The following is a 20106-nucleotide window of genomic DNA, read 5'->3' on the forward strand; positions in this document are numbered from 1 at the left end:
TGATTCATGTGGAGAGGGCAAAGCTCTGCTGAGAAAATATCTGCAGGAGAAAACAAGAAAGAAAATGGCATGAATGCTACATGTGTGATAAGTCACTTTAGTCATGTCCCACTCTGTGATCCCATGGACTGTAGTCGCCAGGGCCCTCTGTCCATGGAATACTCCAGGCAGGAATACTGGAATGGCTTGCTATTTCCTTCTCCAGGGGATCTTCCTGACACAGGGACTAAACCAGTGTCTGTCTCCTGCTTTGGCAGGTGGCTCTTTACCACTAGAGCGATAGAGCCCTAATAGGTACACATGATCATGGGACTGCCACCTTCCAATGCATACCCATTATCTGCAGTGCAATGTTTTATCTGAATTAAATGGAATTCATAATACTCACTCAACCTGTTTCTTAAAGTCATCTGAAAATAATATTAAAAGAAATTAAAATAATAAAAAAGTAAATAATTCTTCAAATGCCATGAATATTAGTTTGAGTTACTTTGCAAGAGTGAATAACTTTTTCACTGTAGCTTATCTTCAATTTCTATCAAGGACATATTGATATTTAGTACAGTTCAGTTCAGTTCAGTTGCTCAGTCGTGTCTGACACAGTGAACCCATGAATTGCAGCACACCAGGCCTCCCTGTCCATCACCAACACCCAGAGTTCACCCAGACTCACGTCCATCGAGTCAGTGATGCCATCCAGCCATCTCATCCTGTCATCCTCCTACCCTCAATCCCTCCCAGCATCAGAGTCTTTTCCAATGAGTCAACTCTTCGCATCAGGTGGCCAAAAAATTGGAGTTTCAGCTTCAGCATCAGTCATTCCAAAGAACATCCAGGACTGATCTCCTTTAGAATGGACTGGTTGGATCTCTTTACAGTCCAAGGGACACTCAAGAGTCTTCTCCAACACCACAGTTCAAAAGCATCAGTTCTTCGGCGCTCAGCTTTCTTCACAGTCCAACTCTCACATCCATACATGACCACTGGAAAAAGCATAGCCTTGACTAGATGGACTATCGTTGGCAAAGCAATCTCTCTGCTTTTTAATATGCTATCTAGGTTGGTCATAACTCCTACCAAGGAGTAAGCATCTTTTAATTTCATGGCTGCAATCACCAACTACAGTGAATTGGAGCCCCAAAAAATAAACTCTGACACTCTTTCCAATGTTTAGCCATCTATTTCCCATGAAGTGATGGGACCAGATGCCATGATCTTTGTTTTCTGAATGTTGAGCTTTAAGCCAACTTTTTCACCCTCCTCTTTCACTTTCATCAAGAGGCTTTTTAGTTCTCTTAACTTTCTGACATAAGGGTGGTGCCATCTGCATATAGGAGGTTACTGATATTTCTCTCAGCAATCTTGATTCCAGCTTGTGCTTCTTCCAGACCAGCGTTTCTCATGATGTACTCTCCATATAAGTTATATGAGCAGGGTGACAATATACAGCTTTGACGTTCTTCTTTTCCTATTTGGGACCAGTCTGTTTGTTGTTCCGTGTCCAGTTCTAACTGTTGCTTCCTGACCTGACTATAGATTTCTCAAAAGGCAGGTCAGGTGGTCTGGTATACCCATCTCTTTCAGAATTTTCCACAGTTTATTGTGATCCACACACTCAAAGGCTTTGGCATAGTCAATAAAGCAGGAATAGATGTTTTTCTGGAACTCTCTTGCTTTTTCCGTGATCCAGTGGATGTGGGAAATTTGATCTATGGTTCCTCTGCCTTTTCTAAAACCAGCTTGAACATATGGAAGTTCACGGTTCACGTATTGCTGAAGTCTAGCTTGGAGAATTTTGAGCGTTACTTTACTAGTGTATGAGATGAGTGCAATTGTGCAATAGTTTCAGCATTCTTTGGAATTGGAATGAAAACTGATCTTTTCCAGTCCTGTGGCCACTGCTGTTTTCCAAATTTGCTGGCATATTAAGTGCAGCATTTTCACAGCATCATCTTTCATGATTTGAAATAGCTCAACTGGAATTCCATCACCTCCACTAGCTTTGTTGGTAGTGATGTTTTCTAAGGCCCACTTGACTTCACATTCCAGCATGTCTGGCTCTAGGTGAGTGATCACACCATCGTGATTTTCTGGGTCGTGAAGATTTTTTTTGTACAGTCCTTCTGTGTATTCTTGCCACCTCTTCTTAATATCTTCTGCTTCTGTTAGGTCCATACCATTTCTGTACTTTATCAAGCCCATCTTTGCATGAAATGTTCCCTTGGTATCTCTAATTTTCTTGAAGAGATCTAGTCTTTCCCGTTCTGTTGTTTTCCTCTATGTCTTTGCATTGATCGCTGAGGAAGGCTTTTTTATCTCCTTTTTCTATTCTTTGGAACTCTGCATTCAGATACTTACATATTTCCTTTTATCCTTTGCTTTTCACTTCTCTTATTTTCACAGCTATTTGTAAGGCCTCCGCAGACAGACATTTTGCTTTTTTTTCATTTCTCTTCCATGGGGATGGTCTTGATCTCTGTCTCCTGTACAATGTCATGAACCTTCATCCGTAGTTCATCAGGCACTCTATCTATCTGATCTAGGCCCTTAAATCTATTTCTCACTACCACTGTATAGTCATAGGGGATTTGATTTAGGTCATACCTGAATGGTCTAGTCGTTTTCCCTACTATCTTCAATTTAAGTCTGAATTTGGTAATAAGGTGTTCATGATCTGAGCCACAGTCAGCTCCTGGTCTTGTTTTTGTTGACTGTATAGTGCTTCTCCCTCTTTGGCTGCAAAGAATATAGTCAATCTGATTTTGGTCTTGACCATCTGGTGATGTCCATGTGTAGAGTCTTCTCTTGTGTTGTTGGAAGAGAGTGTTTCTATGACCAGTGTGTTCTCTTGGCAAAACTCCATTAGCCTTTTCCTGCTTCATTCCTTATTCCAAGCCAGATTTGCCTGTTACTCCAGGTGTTTCTTGACTTCCTACTTTTGTGTTCCAGTTCCCTATAATGAAAAGGACATCTGTTTTGGCTGTTAGTTCTAAAAGGTCTTGTAGGGCTTCATAGAACCATTCAAATTCAGCTTCTTCAGCATTACTGGTTGGGTCATAGTCTTGGATTACTGTGATATTGAATGGTTTGCCTTGGAAACCAATAGAGATCATTCTGTCATTTTTGAGATTGCATCTAAGTACTGCATTTTGGACTCTTTTGTTGACCATGATGGCTACTCCATTTCTCCTAAGGGATTCCTTCCCACAGCAGTATATTTAATGGTCATCTAAGTTAAATTCACCCATTCCAGTCCATTTTAATTTGCTGATTCCTAGAATGTCGACATTCACTCTTGCCATCTCCTGTTGGACTACTTCCAATTTGCCTTGATTTATGGACCTGACATTCCAGGTTCCTATGCAATATTGCTCTTTACAGCATCGGACCTTGCTTCTATCACCAGTCACACCCACAACTGGGTATTGTTTTCGCTTTGGCTCCATCCCTTCATTCTTTCTGGAGTTATTTCTCCACTGATCTCCAGTAGCATATTGGGTACCTACCAACCTGGGGAGTTCCTCTATCAGTATCTTATCATTTTGCCTTTCATACTGTTCATGGGTTTCTCAAGGCAAGAATACTGAAGTGGTCTGCCATTCCCTTCTCCAGTGGACCACATTCTGTCAGACCTCTCCACCATGACCCGCCCATCTTGGGTGGCCCCACACATCATGGCTTAGTTTCACTGAGTTAGACAGGTCTGTGGTCCATGTGATTGGATTGACTAGTTTTCTGTGATTTTTGTTTGTGTGTCTGCCCTCTTGCAACACCTGCCGTCTTACTTGTGTTTCTCTTACCTTGGACGTGGGGTATCTCTTCACCACTGCTCCAGCAAAGCACAGCCACTGCTCCTAACCTTTCACAAGGGGTGTCTCCTCACAGCCACCCCTCCCGACCTTGAAGGTGGAGTAGGTCCTCTTGGCCCTCCTGCACCTGCGCAGCCACCGCTCCTTGGACATGGGGTTGCTCGTCTCAGGCAACACCCCTGATCTCGGCCATGGGATAGCTCCTCCCAGCCACTGCCCCTGATCTCAGTCATGGGGTAGCTCCTGTCAGACACCGCCCCTGACCTTGGGCAAGGGGTAGCTCCTCTCAGCCACACTTCTGCGCAGTTCGTGTCAGCCAGTGCGCTTCTGCCACCCAGTCCGTCACAGCAATGTTCCCTATTGCATAAGTAGAGAAATTGTTTACCTAATTTACGCAATATGCTGTCACATCTTCAACAAAATGTCCAGTGATAAAATACTCTTCTAGTCAATATTGCTTTGAGTAATGATTGTCAAAACATTTCAGAATGTCTTTCATAATAAAACCTGAAGATTCTTGAGAATCTCTTGGACAACAAAGAGATCAAACCAGTCAATCCTAAAGGAAATCAGTCCTGAATATTCATTGGAAGGACTGATGCTGAAGTTGAAGCTCCAATACTTTGGCCACCTGATGAGAAGAACTGACTCACTGAAAAGACCCTGATGCTGGGAAAGATTGAGGGCAGGAAGAGAAGAGGATAACAGGATAAGATGCTTGGATGGCATGACCGACTCAAAGAACAAGAGTTTGAGTAAACTCTGGGAGATAGAAAAGGACAGGGAAGCCTGGTGTGCTGCAGTGGTAAAGAGTCAGATATAATTTAGTTACTGAACTACAACAAAGCACACATAAAAATATATGCACATAAACACACTGCATTACACACATATAAACCTATGATAGTAGACTGAGTGGAGAGAAAAAAAAAAGCATAAAATTTTAGCAATGAGTACACAGCCAGTTGATCCAGTCTATCATTAAATTTATTTTAATCTGTTGTCTTGACTAAGTTTAATTTTTCTTCAGTTCAGTCACTCCATTCTGTCCAAGTCTTTGTGACCCCATGGACCGCAGTACGCCAGGCCTCCCTGTCCATCACCAATTCCCGGAGCTCATCCAAACTCATGTCCATCAAGTCAGTGATGCCATCCAGCCATCTCATCCTCTGTCATCCCCTTCTCCTCCTGCCCCCAATCTCTCCCAGCATCAGGGTCTTTTCCAATGAGTCAACTCTTCGCATGAGGTGGCCAAAGTATTGGAGTTTCAGCTTTAGCATCAGTCCTCCCAATGAATACCCAGGACTGATCTCCTTTAGGATGGACTGATTGGATCTCCTCACAGTCCAAGGGACTCTCAAGAGTCTTCTCACAGCTCAAAAGCATCAATTCTTCGGCTCTCAGCCTTCTTTACAGTCCAACTCTCACATCTATACATGACCACTGGAAAAACCATAGCCTTCACTAGATGGACCTTTGTTGCAAAAGTAATGTCTCTACTTTTGAATATGCTATCTAGGTTGGTCATAACTTTTCTTCCAAGGAGTAAGCATTTTTTAGTTTCATGGCTGCAGTCACCATCTGCAGTGATTTTGGAGCCCCCCAAAAATAAAGTCTGACACTGTTTCCCCATCTATTTCCCAAGAAGTCTGCTGGAGTCCAGCTCCAGCAACCAGGGAATCAGTCTGAAGGGATGGGAGGTGTCAGTGAGTCACAATTCAGCCTCTCATTCATTTTTCTTGACTGCATATTTATTTCAAGCTTAAGATTCTCTTTTATACTTTTACAGAAGCATTAGGTCAGAGGTTTGACATTTTCAGTTCCCCCTGACCCAAATTTGTTGTCTTATAAATCATTGCTGCCTCTCAAAAGGAGTTCCTGCCTCAGTGATTCTCTTTTCTACTTCTTCTCATGTGTCCTTGTGAATACACTGTAGCTCATGTTAATGTCTGGGCTACATACCACATCCCTCAGTTTATTTTTTTCTTTCTAAATCCTGTTTGTCCCTAGTATCCTGAGCTCACTTTCTCTACAAAGCCTTCTAACCACTAATATCTCCAAAATTCCTAATCTCTATAAGCTATAGTAAAATATGCTAACATTACAACATTCCTTAAATCTTTAGCTTCTAACTCTTTTAATTATTCCTAAGCCCTAAATTCAGTAAACTCCTTTGCCATAAACATTTCCCTCACAAATAGGTTTCAGATAACAATCCCTCCCATGGCCTCAAGCTGCGGCCTACATGCTCATCCTGGAACACTTTTTTGTAAAGGTCCTTGAATGAATGTCAATGACTAATTTTATGAATTATTCTCTGAGCACAGCTGCAGAAGGCTTTGTGCTTTCTCATGCTCCTCTCAAGAACCATAAGAACCTTAATTCTTTTCAGTCAAGTCAGCCAAGGAGAGGAACTCCTTCATCCCGGGCCCGTGCCTGTGGGACAAGGAGAGGGAGTTGGGGCCGTGCCTCCATTTTGTCAGTAATGCCTAATGAGGCTCCCGACAGAAGTCATGGGACCAGATGCCATGATCTTAGTTTTCTGAATGTTGAGCTTTAGGCCAACTTTTTCACCCTCCTCTTTGACTTTCAACATGAGGCTTTTTAGTTCCTCTTCACTTTCTGCCATAAAGGTGGTGTCATCTGCATATCTGAGGTTACTGATATTTCTCCTGGCAATCTTGATTCCAGCTTGTGCTTCTTCCAGCCCAGCGTTTCTCATGATGTACTCTGCATAGAAGTTAAATAAGCAGGGTGACAATATACAGCCTTGACGTACTCCTTTTCCTATTTGGAACCAGTCTGTTGTTCCATGTCCAGGTCTAACTGTTGCTTCCTGACCTGCATAAAGATTTCTCAAGAGGCAGGTCAGGTGGTCTGGTATTCCCATCTCTTTCAGAATTTTCCACAGTTTATTGTGATCCACACAGTCAAAGGCTTTGGCATAGTCAATAAAACAGAAATAGATGTTTTTCATGAACTCTCTTGCTCTATCCATGATCCAGCGAATGTTGTCAATTTGATCTCTTGTTCCTCCGCCTTTTCTAAAACCAGCTTGGACATCTTTACAATTTTAATATTTTTCAATTTTAATGTGGTTTGTTTTAGGATTTTAAGTCTTCATTGGATTTATCACAATATTGCTTCTGTTTTGTTTTGTTTTTCCCCGCTGCAATGCTTGTGTAATCTTAGCTCCTGACCAGGATCAAACCCACACCCCCTACATTGGAAGGCACAATCTTAACCACTGGGCCACCAGGAAAGTCTCCAGATGTTGACAATCTTAAATTCAGCTCATTTTTTTAAAATTTTATTCTTCAAATTATACTATATTGTTCAAAGTTAAATTTAAACTCAGGGATTCACTGTGTCTAAAATGAAGGAAAAATTTCAAAAATGAACATATACCATATTCAGAACTTTTAAAAAATATTTCAGGTTTATGGTTAAGTACTAGGAATTTATAAAGTAAACCCAGAAATCTACAAGTAATACCTGTAACTTTTCAGTTGAATTCTTGTAATGTATATTTTTAATGGCCTATACTGTCACCTCAAGTAAGGAAAGATAAAAATAAAGAGAGCTTTTTTTCATATCTAGCTGTATGCTAATCACTGAACAATCTGTCTTATGTGCCTTTATAGTCTCCAAACAAGCAGGCAGTAACAGATTATATATGCCCAAGTGGTAAAGTATATTTACAACTCACATGCCAGACAAAAGCATAATTTTAAATATAAATAGATTTCATTTATTAATCTTAGAAAAAATAATTAATGGGCAAAAGAATCCACTTTAACAAAGACTCTTCTTGCTATACAACTAAACATAGGTAAAGATGCTTAATTTCATTCACAGTTAAATACATTCAAATTAAATATCAAATTAGGTAACATTTTAACCCATTTTTTAATAAAGCAATCTTTGTGATGCAGTCTGTTGATATATAGCATTGACAAGTTGTGGGTTGTAGTCAATCTAGACATCTTTGGTAGGAGGCTAACTATGCTCAGTCTCTTAAGGGATGATTTTCAGCATCTATAATATTACAACTGCACTCAGCATATGGGTCTAGTGGTTCCATTGCCTGCAGATACTTTTACTCACAGAGTCAAAGGCCATCATTGCAACCTTTTATCTGAGAGCAAAAGATGAGACTGGTTTTAAAATCTGTGTGAAGGGAACTGAATAAATAAGAGGTGGCAGTTTTATTTATACCAGTTGTTAAGTCATTATTGGAAACATAACAGGGATTTCCCTGGTGGTCCAGTGGTTAAGACTTTGACTTCTAATGCAAGGAGTGGGGATTTTATCCCTGGTCAAGTAGCTAAGAACCTATATGCCTCGTGACCAAAACACCAAGACATAAAAAAAAGAAGAAGAAATATTGTAACAAAGTAAATAAGCATTTAAAAAGTGGTCAGCATCAAAAAAAATCTTAAAAAAAAAAAAAAAAGCAACTACACGTGCAATGGCCTGTAAAGTAGATTTTAAAGTAAACAAAATAGGAGGACAGCATTGTATGTTAGGAAGTTAAGTGTTAAGTAAGGATAGGAATTTTTGTTCATAAAGTATTGAATTTGAGTGCCTAAAAAAGAGTAGTGTCTTAACCAGTATCTGTTGAGTGAATGGAAGCTTTAAGAAAATAACCTATACATAGTCTAGTAGTGTTTCACACTATACTATATTCAGATGCTATTGAGGTTTTTAAGATCTTACCAGGTTTGTAGGAATTCATGCAGAAGTTAGGATGTTCACTTGCTCTTTTTTCATCCCAAGGCAATTTGGATACCCTTGACTCAAAAGAAAAATCAATTTAAATGATCTTAAAAAACTTTTCATCTGGAACAGGAACTCCTTGATCTCACAAGGAGACTTAGGTCCTCACCAGCATGCCAAAAGACAGACTAAGTGGATTCCAGATTCACCCACACTTTCTGAAAGCCACCCTCACACAAGACTTTGACCAGGAAAGTACTTCTCTTTTGCCTCCCTGGAGGAGTACATAAACATGAATGATGCAAAATATAGAATTCTGCAGAAGGTGATTCCCTAAAGTATCCCTTCCCTACCAATTAAGAGAAATGAACCACATGTGATAAACAACTTAATTTTCAATTTTTCTTATTACTTATGGAAAAAAATGTGGTTTATACCTTCAATTGAAGATGTTTACATGGGCCCTAAATGACATATTTGGACTAGAATAAAAACAAAGATGGTCTTCCAAAACACACATCTTGTTTACTGATATCATTCTTCAAGTAATGAATCAAGACTTCTGAAAAAAAAACTGGCATACTTCACTCTGTATAATAGGCTCCAGTTTCATCCATCTCATTAGAACAGTATACTAACGCATATATATGGAATTTAGAAAGATGGTAACAATAACCTGGTGTACAAGACAGCAAAAGAGACACTGATGTATAGAACAGTCTTATGGACTCTGTGGGAGAGGGAGAGAGTGGGAAGATTTGGGAAAGTGACATTGAAACATGTAGAATATCATGTAAGAAACGAGTTGCCAGTCCAGGTTCGATGCGCGATACTGGATGCTTGGGGCTGGTGCACTGGGAGGACCCAGAGGGATGGTGTGGGGAGGGAGGAGGGTTCAGGATGGGGAACACATGCATGCCTGTGGTGGATTCATTTTGATATTTAGCAAAACTAATACAATTATGTAAAGTTTAAAAATAAAATAAAATTTAAAAAAAAGAAATAGAATTGCTCTTGCATAAATACTAAGATATATGCAAAAGATTATTGATTTCAGCATAGTTTGAAATAATAAAAAATTTTAAACAAAACAAAACAAAAAAACTGGCAGATTCTAGGTCTGTAGTAAGGAATGTAAACATGAACCAGAGCATCTTGCAGCAACAGAAAGTAAGGAAATGCTAAAACACACACATCTGCACAGTGATGAGAATAAGCCAAAGGAACACAGAAGTCAAAGAAAAGATGCCCCCCAGTGCCCAAACTGGAAAAACAGTTCAGCAACAAAGCAAATAACAGACAACTGAAATGTAATCCAAAGTATAAAATAAATACCCATGAGTTATAATGATATAAATAACTGGACCAATTACTAGATAGAGGAAAATACACAAAATTCCAAATAATTTATGCAGATACTTTGTCCTCAGTTGCTCCAATTTTTCAGTGTCAGCTGAGCACACATTTAAGTTACTTCACTCTGAAGACAACACTATGGAATTAGGGAAAGGAGTAAATTTATAATGAATAAATATGACAAATACTACCTGAGTCAGATGATCAAATTTAACACCAACAGTGGTAAGTCACATTGAGAGTATGTACCCACTGATATGATATGATGAAAGTGGAACTTTATGTCTCTGGTCTTTCTCCCAATAACCATAAATCTGCTCTAATGGCAAATTAAATATCAGAAAACCCCAATGCAAAATTTTATACAAAATATCTGCCTAGCCCTTAAAACTATCAAGGACAAGACAAGCCAGAGAAATTTTCATTGTTTGGAGGAGCTGGAGAAAACTTAACAACTGAATGTAAGATGGTTTCCTGAATCAGATTCTGGAGGATAAATACAGCATCAATAAAAACTAATAAATCTAATTAATTTACAGATTTTAATTAAAGATAATGTAATATCAGTGGTTAGATAGTGGTGACGAATGCACCATACTAATGAAAGGTTGTTACTAAACGAAAAGACGCCAGAATTCTTGGCCTCTGGAGGAGAAGAATTCAATCTGGGGCCAGAGACGAGGCTTGATTGCACAGAGCTTTTGTGTAATGAAGTTTTATTAAAGTATAAAGTAGATAGAGAAAGCTTCTGACATAGGCATCAGAAGGGGGCAGAAAGAGTACCCCCCTGTTAGTCTTCAGCTGGAAGTTATGTAGTCACTCAGATCAGATCAGATCAGTCGCTCAGTCATGTCCAACTCTTTGCGACCCCATGAATCGCAGCACGCCAGGCCTCCCTGTCCATCACCAAATCCCGGAGTTCACCCAGACTCATGTCCATTGAGTCAGCGATGCCATTTAGCCATCTCATCCGCTGTCGTCCCCTTCTTCTCCTGACCCCAATCCCTCCCAGCATCAGAGTCTTTTCCAATGAGTCAACTCTTCGCATGAGGTGGCCAAAGTACTGGAGTTTCAGCTTTAGCATCATTCCTTCCAAAGAAATCCCAGGGCTGATCTCCTTCAGAATGGACTGGTTGGATCTCCTTGCAGTCCAAGGGACTCTCAACAGTCTTCTCCAACACCACACTTCAAAAGCATCAATTCTTCGGTGCTCAGTCTTCTTCACAGTCCAACTCTCACATCCGTACATGACCACAGGAAAAACCATAGCCTTGACTAGACGAACCTTTGTTGGCAAAGTAATGTCTCTGCTTTTGAACATGCTATCTAGGTTGGTTATAACTTTCCTTCCAAGGAGTAAGCATCTTTTAATTTCATGGCTGCAATCACCATCTGCAGTAATTTTGGAGCCCCCCAAAAATAAAGTCTGACACTGTTTCCACTGTTTCCCCATCTATTTCCCATGAAGTGATGGGACCGGATGCCATCATTTTCGTTTTCTGAATGTTGAGCTTTAAGCCAACTTTTTCACTCTCCACTTTCACTTTCATCAAGAGGCTTTTGAGTTCCACTTCCCTTTCTGCCATAAGCGTGGTGTCATCTGCATATCTGAGGTTATTGATATTTCTCCCGGCAATCTTGATTCCAGCTTGTGTTTCTTCCAGTCCAGCATTTCTCATGATGTACTCTGCATATAAGTTAAATAAACAGGGTGACAATATACAGCCTTGACGAACTCCTTTTCCTATTTGGAACCAGTCTGTTGTTCCATGTCCAGTTCTAACTGTTGCTTCCTGACCTGCATACAGATTTCTCAAGAGGCAGGTCAGGTGGTCTGGTATTCCCATCTCTTTCAGAATTTTCCACAGTTTATTGTGATCCACACAGTCAAAGGCTTTGGCATAGTCAATAAAGCAGAAATAGATGTTTTTCTGGAAGTCTCTTCCTTTTTCCATGGTCCAGCAGATGTTGGCAATTTGATCTCTGCCTCCCCTGCCTTTCCTAAAACCAGATTGAACATCAGGAAGTTCACGGTTCACATATTGCTGAAGCCTGGCTTGGAGAATTTTGAGCATCACTTTACTAGCGTGTGAGATGAGTGCAATTGTGCGGTAGTTTGAGCATTCTTTGGCATTGCCTTTCTTTGGGATTGGAATGAAAACTGACCTTTTCCAGTCCTGTGGCCACTGCTGAGTTTTCCAAATTTGCTGGCATATTGAGTGCAGCACTTTCACAGCATCATCTTTCAGGATTTGGAATAGTTCAACTGGAATTCCATCACCTCCACTAGCTTTGTTTGTAGTGATGCTTTCTAAGGCCCACTTGAAGTCACTAGCAGTCTGTTAATGAAAGAAAAGAATGTCTTAAAACTCAGAATGGCACCAGGCCCCTCATCCATAAAATGCATTTTGGGATAATCTTGGCACCAGATGATTCATCCCGGGCCATAAAATGATTGACTTGAATCTTGTAGAAGGGCAGATTACCATACAAATCGTTTTGTTTACATAGATTAGGGGAATAATATCTGAGTATAACATACTGATTTGTCAAGCAGGTTCTGAGCCATTAGGTGGAACCGACTTGAAGACAGAGGTCTGGGGTAAATGCATAGTCCATTAACATAGCTTAAGACAAACATTTCCATAAGAAAAATGCATTGGTTAACTCAAGGTTTGAGAATAGTTAATTTCAGGTGAAACCAGGTGTCATTATGGCAACACAATATTTTAAGAGAAACCTCCTTTTAAATTTGTTTAGGGAAGGAAAAAAATATTGCTAGTTTGTTTCCTCCTGCCACTTAAGAGAGACAAAAATGTCTGACACTTGCAGCCTATTTTCTCCATTTGGAGACCCCTGGCCTTCCTGTCTGTTACCCTCTCACTAACATGAGATGAATACAGGTGAAACTGAATATAGGGTACATGAAAACTGTGGGTTTTTTTTTTTTTACAACCTGCTATAAATATAAACCATTTATAAAATACAAAGTTTATGAAAATTGAATGGCATATTTTAACTCATCTTCATTTTTTCTGTTGTAGCATGTGTCAGAGACTCATTATTTTTAAGTGTTGAATTATATTGTTTTAACTGTATACCACATTTTGTTTATCTGTTCATGTGTTGATGGGTACTTAGGTTCCTTAACCATTTTGGCTGCTCTGAGTAGTGCAACTACCCTACAAATATCTGAATTCCTGATTTCAATTCTTTTGGGAATATGCCCAGAACTGGAAAAACTGGATCATTGGGTAATATTATTTTTCACTTATTCAGAAACGTAATACTGTCTTTGACAATGGCTGCAGTTTCCTTAACCAATACAGGGTTAATCCTTCAGATAGCAGATGAGAGGTCATGTCCTCTGGATGTGGGGAGACCTCTTCTATTGGCAAAGACTTGGTTTTCTTTTGTTTTTTCTTCCTGGGTTACTCAAACCTCCAGTGATCTATGATAGGATCTGGATTTCATCATGACTCTTCTTTCTCAAATCTTCATTTTATATATGAAATTATTTTGCCTAAAATCTGGAATATTTCTCGAACCCTTCTCTATTTCTTCATTTTACTTTGGTCTTCTTAGGTGCAAATACAGAGAGGGAAATTTATAAAAGTAATTTCTAAGGAGAAATGTTGAGGGAAGCTGTAGTACAGGGGAAAAGAATAGAGTCTCAATTAGTGTCTGGATTTACCCAGGAGGCCTGAGAGTTCTGCAGTATTTATTGTACTATGATACTCGTTCCACCTTAATGCAAGAGGACCAGTCTTTCACCCCCAATCCTATCATTTATTGGCCGGTGGTGGACCCTGGGATGGTGAGAATAATCCCCAGTGAAGCAGTTCCAATTTTCTCTGGTGCAAATGTACAGAAACAATGGGGTTGTGAGTTCTTAGCTGCTCAGCCATACAGCAGCTATTCCTGGGTACACTGGCCCAGTGAGAGAGATATGACCAGGTGAAATATGTCCTCCACATTCTGTGTCATCATTGGTACCACTGCAGCTCAACCCTCTATCATTTCATACCTAAATAATTAAAGTTACCTTCTAACTGCTCTTCTGATGCCTGTCTTGCTCCCTTCAATTTATTTTCTGTACTGTATCTGGAGTCATCACCTAAATCTCAATTCTAACTGCATCATTAGGTAGCTTAAAAGACCATCCAGTATTTTCCATATAATACATAGCATCAAGCCTCGACACAATTACGAGACCCTTCTTTAACTTCCCTATTTCTGTCTCTTGCTATTTTCCCTTTATAAGCTAAATGCCCAGCGTGTTTCCTGGCATATAGTGGGAATACAATAAACAATTTTAAATGAATAGTTGATTTCACAACCACAACTCTATCAAAATTATTAGGATTTCTGCATTCTTATATTCACCTTCTAGCCTTTGTTATATATTCCATCTCCAAGAACACTCTTACTTCAATTGGTGCCTATTTATTCTGGTAACATCTTCTCATACTTTTAGTTTCAGTTTGGAGATTTTTTTCACTCTGTAAACTTTCTAATTCCAAAGTCTTTGTTGTATATCCATCAAGCATGCCCTTATAGCATCCTGCGCTTCCATTGTCTTATTTTTTGTAAAACTGCATTGTAATCACCTGTACTTTTGAGGGTCTCTCAGTGGTCCTAAGGAGAAGGCAATGGCAACCCACTCCAGTACTCTTGCCTGGCAAAACCTATGGACAGAGAAGGCTGGTAGGCTGCAGTTCATGAGGTCACTAAGAGTTGGACATGACTGAGCAACTTCACTTTCACCTTTCATTTTCATGCATTGGAGAAGGAACTGGCAACCCACTCCAGTATTCTTGCCTGGAGAATCCCAGGGAAGGGGGAGCCTGGTGGACTGCCATCTATGGGGTCGCACAGAGTCGGACACGACTGAAGTGACTTAACAGCAGCAGCAGCAGCAGCAGCAGCAGTAGTCCTAAACTTTGTGAAGGCATCTCTTGAATTTCTCTTTATCACTGCTGCTGCTGCTGCTAAGTCGCTTCAGTCATGTCCGACCCTGTGTGACTCCATAAATGGCAGCCCACCAGGTTCCCGCCCTGGGATTCTCCAGGCAAGAATCCTGGAGTGGGTTGCCATTTCCTTCTCCAATGCATGACAGTGAAAAGTGAAAGTGAAATCATTCAGTTGTGTCCGATTCTTCATAACCCCACTCTTAGTAACCCAACTCTTCATAAGCCCTAATTGGGCTGTAGCCAACCAGTCTCCTCCATCTATGGGATTTTCCAGGCAAGAGTACTGGAGTGGGGTGCCAGTTCCTCCTCCACTTTATCACTGAAACCCAAGCAAATATTAATGTGCTTTATTCATTCCTTGGACCCCAAACTATTTTTTGTTTAATGAATGAAGAATGAAAGTGATAAATGGAATACCTTTATACTGAAATTACTTTGTATAAAACTGAAGCTACTTATTAAAAAAAAAAAAAAAAACTTTTCATAATATAGTGTTACCCAAAAGCAAACTGATTAACAAATAACAGAAAAAGCCCACAGTAACTCTATAATGAAATCTTGGTAATAGCACAAAGAATAAAAGGTAAATAATTTGCTCATTTGATTATAGAAACAGCTTTAGTTTCTTTCTTTTTCATAGTTTAAGTGGGAATAAATAAAAATAGTGGTTTCCAAGGAGACAAAACTAGAATTCATCCCAGACTCTGAAACACATAAAAGTAGAAAAAGTTTCCTAATCTCTATCACTACCTTATTTACCTTCATTTTATTAATGTTATTCATCTTTGTTTACACTTATATTATTTATTCAGCATTTATTATGAACCAGACATTGGGCTAATTGTAAAAAAAAATGTTAGCAAGTAGGCAAATACTTTATGCAGTATGACTATTTATATACTTAATACATTGAAATTCCCATCTGACATTAAACATTATTTTATTTACATCATCCCTCCTTCTGATTCCTTATCAGGATAAGATGGCTACATGAGTGATTCAAAGTGATTCTGAATGCAATAGGAAATTTTGAAATATAGTATATCATTTATTACTTAGATATTAAATGGTCCATTGCTTTTATATTCCTAGAATAGTTAAACACCACAGTAACACACTACTTGCCATAAAACCATCAACTATGACACATTAAAAGTGGTCAGTATTATTAAAATCATTAACATTTATTCATATATAATGACAACTAAATATATATATATACATTATGATAGTGTATATACTAATGTATGATACATATCTATATAAATATATATTTCAGCAGAACTGTTTCTATAAATGCTAACAAATGTAACTATGTTGTTTGTTGATTATTATGGCCTGGTCATACATCACAACATTTAAGAACATGGTCTGATAGTACAGGTAGGTTCTGGTCACTGGTTCCTCAGTATTTTTGCTTTGAAACATATTCCTTGCTGTTTGTTCGCTCACTTGTAATATGGTGATAATAGCTATGTCTACACTTTCGATTGTAATTGAGATTATTAATAAATATCAGCATATTTTGTCACTTTGTTTTATTAGAAAAATAGTTTTGAATCCATAAACAGTAATGAAGATAGATAAATAGGTAAAAAATTGGTAGTTTTCCAAATTTGCAAAAGCCTGTTTTTTTGTCCCATTTCTACACCCGTTTATTCTGCCCTCTTTGTAGAACTTATGATTTATACTAGTTTCTTTCTTTGGTCAAAAATATCCTTTTGAACTTTCCCTCTCTTCAACTGACTTTGGTGTCCAGGCACATTTATATTACATTTGTAATAGTTTTCCGACTAAACAATTTCCAAATGGCATTTTTCATCTGGTCATTTCTCAAGGTATAGATTAAGGGATTTAACATGGGAGTTATCATAGTGTAAAATACAGCCACTGCTTTATCAAGAGGCAAAGTAGCTGCGGGTCTCAGGTACACAAATATGCAGGGCACGAAGAAGAAGACAACTGCTGTGATGTGGGAGATGCAGGTGGAGAGGGCTTTTTGCCTCGCCTCCAAGCTGTAGGTCCTTAGGGAGTGCAGAATGACCACATAAGAGCCCATCAAGAGAAGGAAGTTTAACAGACAGATGAACCCACTGTTGGCAGCAACAAAGAGTCCTAGAATGTGGGTATCAGTGCAGGCAAGATCGAGCAAAGGGTTCAGATCACACATAAAGTGGTCTATGACATTAGGGCCACAGAAGGGTAACCTGAAGATGAAGAGGATCTGAATTATTCCATGAAGAAAGCCTCCCACCCACGCCACTCCCACTAGCAGTCCACACAGCTGCCGATTCATGATGGTCGTATAGTGCAAGGGTTTGCAGATGGCCACGTAGCGGTCATAGGCCATCACAGTAAGCAGGATGACATCAGCACCTCCAAAGAAAAGTTCCCCAAATATTTGAGTCATGCATCCATTGAAAGGGCTGACTTTCTTCTCATAGAGTGAATTTATAATGAGTTTAGGGGTATTGACACAGGAATAGCAGGCATCAATAAAAGAGAGATGAGCCAGGAAAAAGTACATGGGGGACCCCAATAATGAGCTGGTGGCGATGGTGACCAAGGTGAGCACATTCCCTACCATAGAGACAATGTAGACAATGAGAAACAAAGCAAATATGATTTTCTGCACCTTCAGATTCTGTGTGAGTCCCAGTAGAATAAATTCTGTCACATTATTCCTTTTCTCCATATATCTCATATTATGGTTAATTACATTACATGAAAAAATGTCACTTTTTCATAATGTAACCTTGAATCATTGTCTCTGATAATAAACACCTAAGTTCTATTGAGTTCTGTATCCTTGTGAGTTTATTTGAGATTAAAAAAAAAAAAGCTTCTGATATCTTGAAAAATTACTCAAATTCTTTCCTGGCAGAAGATAATGCTTAGAATCAGGAGGAATTTAGTGAACACAGAGGCAAGAGGGTATCTCTGTACACTGAATCATGTGAGATGACTTAGGGCCTTAGTAGAAGCAGTAGGTCTCATGTGTAGTGGCAACTAAGCCTGAAAAAAGAAATAGAAAATGGATGCAAAGACTATAAATTCAAAGTTAAAGAGTTTTCCTTTTAATCTTAGAAAATGAGAAACCAGGGAAAGTAATTGGAATACTAGTGGAAAGATGAAGAAGCATTTGAGAAAGAAGGAATGCTGGATATAACTCAAATAGAGGTCTTTGTGTGACTTTTATGAAGTAGGTGGAGGTTCAGGAAAGTGAAGGAGGATAGATAAGGGAACCTCACTATCAGACTAATTGTAATAGTTGGCAAAAATTTTAACAGAGCATTGTTGATGAGAAGGAAATGAAAGGACACAGTTACTGTAATTGAATGATCAATGTGTTGCCTAATTCCAGTAAATTTATAATGCTAACAAACATACTTCCAATGACTGACATCATCATGGCATGATGGCAACCTAGGTGGATAGTATTATTTCATTATTTTGCACAGGATTAAAAATTGTAAAGACTACTTTTAGTCATAATAATAATCATTAACTAAAACTTAATGAATACTGACTGTGCTTCAAATTTTTAACTCATGCTCTATATTATATCATAATAAACAATATTTACCTAGTAAATTATTTTGATGTGACCATGATGACTTGAATTATTTTAATAACTTTAGAAGCAAATGTATATCAAGCAAATACAACAGCCACACAGGAACAGCCACACATACACACACAATATAGCTTTTTTGAATCCTCAAATATTAATTAATTAATGATTTTTAGTAAGCTCCAGGAGATGGTGGAGGACAGGGAAGCCCGGCATGCTGCAGCCCATGGGATCACAAAGAGTTGGACATGACTGAGCGACTGAACAACAACAGCAACAACAACATATGGTGCTGCTTTCTTTGTAGATCCACTTTATTTTTGTGTTCCCTTAGCCTTTTTGTCTCTCTCCAATTCCCCTATAAAATATAATCTCACAGATTCTTCTGCAAAATGTTGAAAATCACAATCCCAGTTGTTGAGTATGCTGTTTTGAGACTCAGAAAGACCAGATAAGAATCTTGCTTTCCCCTACTTACAACTTCTTGATCTGGGGTACACTTCTTTGCAGCTTCCATCCTTGTTTCCTCTAATCAAGTGAGAACAATAGCCTCTACCTCACAGGTTGTTATAAAAAGTGATTTAGGAAACATGTATGAATATATCCACCACACTGTGGAGAACACATAAAGGCATTTCATTTATTCTTCTACTTATGAATGCAGCAGTAGGAAGAACTGACATTTTGTGCAATAATACAAATAAATTAACCAATTAAAGTGAGGAAGAGTTATCTCCAATTTTACTTTTAATGAAGTCACAGAGACCCTTATTATTCACAGCAGTTGATCCAGGAAAGGTTCTTCACATTCATGTTTGAACTAAACAAGTGATGATTTATATAATTTAATATTTATGTTTATTTACATATGTGTAAATTATATTTAAAGTTTTATTTTCATTCACACGATTAGTCTTAATCATTAAAAGAAGTATCTCATGGCCAAAGAACTATATCTGATATTTAGTTAGATCTTAAACATTTCTTAAATTCTATGAGCCACAATTTTTTCATTTGTAAAATTATGTTAATGATATTTACAAACTACCTTTTGAAGAATGGGGTGAAGTTAAAATGCTCTATTACTATATTTGAAAACTGTTGAAACAGAATGATTACTGTATACAGAAAATCACAAGCTCTATAATTGACACTATCAAACAACTTACCTTCTGGTCTTAGAAGATATTAATGATTTTCAAAGTGCTCAGAACTAATTCCATTTTCAAATTATCCTGCCTCATCTTGGGATAAGTAGCTTTCAGTATGAAAGATATGACATATTCCAAAAGACCCTGTTCAGATTATTCACAGCAGAAATATTATCCTTTTTTTTTTTTTTTTTTTTAAGTCTTTTCTTCTAGCCTAAAGACTCACAAAGTTTACAAAGAAAATCCGGGGCTTGAATTTAGAATGCATTAGCTTGGAACATTATGGGGAACTGGCTAAAACAAGTAGTTTTAGTCTTACAGACAAGAGGCAGAAAGAGTGGTGAAAACATATGCAAATGTGTTATTGCACCCTTGATGAATTTTGCTCTGGAGATGAAAACAGAAAAGACATTTTCATCTGTAATGCATGGATATTTAAAGAGACTTCCATAAACGTTCTTGTCTTGTAGATGCTATTTTCTCTCCAGTGAATTAATTATCTGCTTTGATGTTAAAGTTTTGTC

The 20106-nt window shown here is 38.5% G+C and overlaps 1 protein-coding gene across 1 annotated transcript; it reads right to left on the reverse strand.

The window, feature by feature from the left end:
* Window positions 1-16622: 16622 nt before the first annotated feature.
* Window positions 16623-17582, reverse strand: LOC147357236 (olfactory receptor 4C46-like). The gene has a single exon (XM_086341951.1). It carries the CDS (start codon window positions 17559-17561, stop codon window positions 16623-16625), a length of 939 nt encoding a protein of 312 aa, XP_086198077.1. The 5' UTR covers window positions 17562-17582.
* Window positions 17583-20106: the final 2524 nt, after the last annotated feature.

Source organism: Bos grunniens, chromosome 15, assembly GCF_055505025.1.
Source record: "Bos grunniens cultivar Pamir isolate PY7600 chromosome 15, Bosgru_T2T1.0, whole genome shotgun sequence".
Classification (NCBI taxonomy): domain Eukaryota; kingdom Metazoa; phylum Chordata; class Mammalia; order Artiodactyla; family Bovidae; genus Bos; species Bos grunniens.

Coding starts and splice junctions, on each gene's coding strand:
- LOC147357236 (XM_086341951.1), bottom strand. CDS start 17,561: ATGAGATATATGGAGAAAAGGAATAATGTGACAGAATTTATTCTACTG.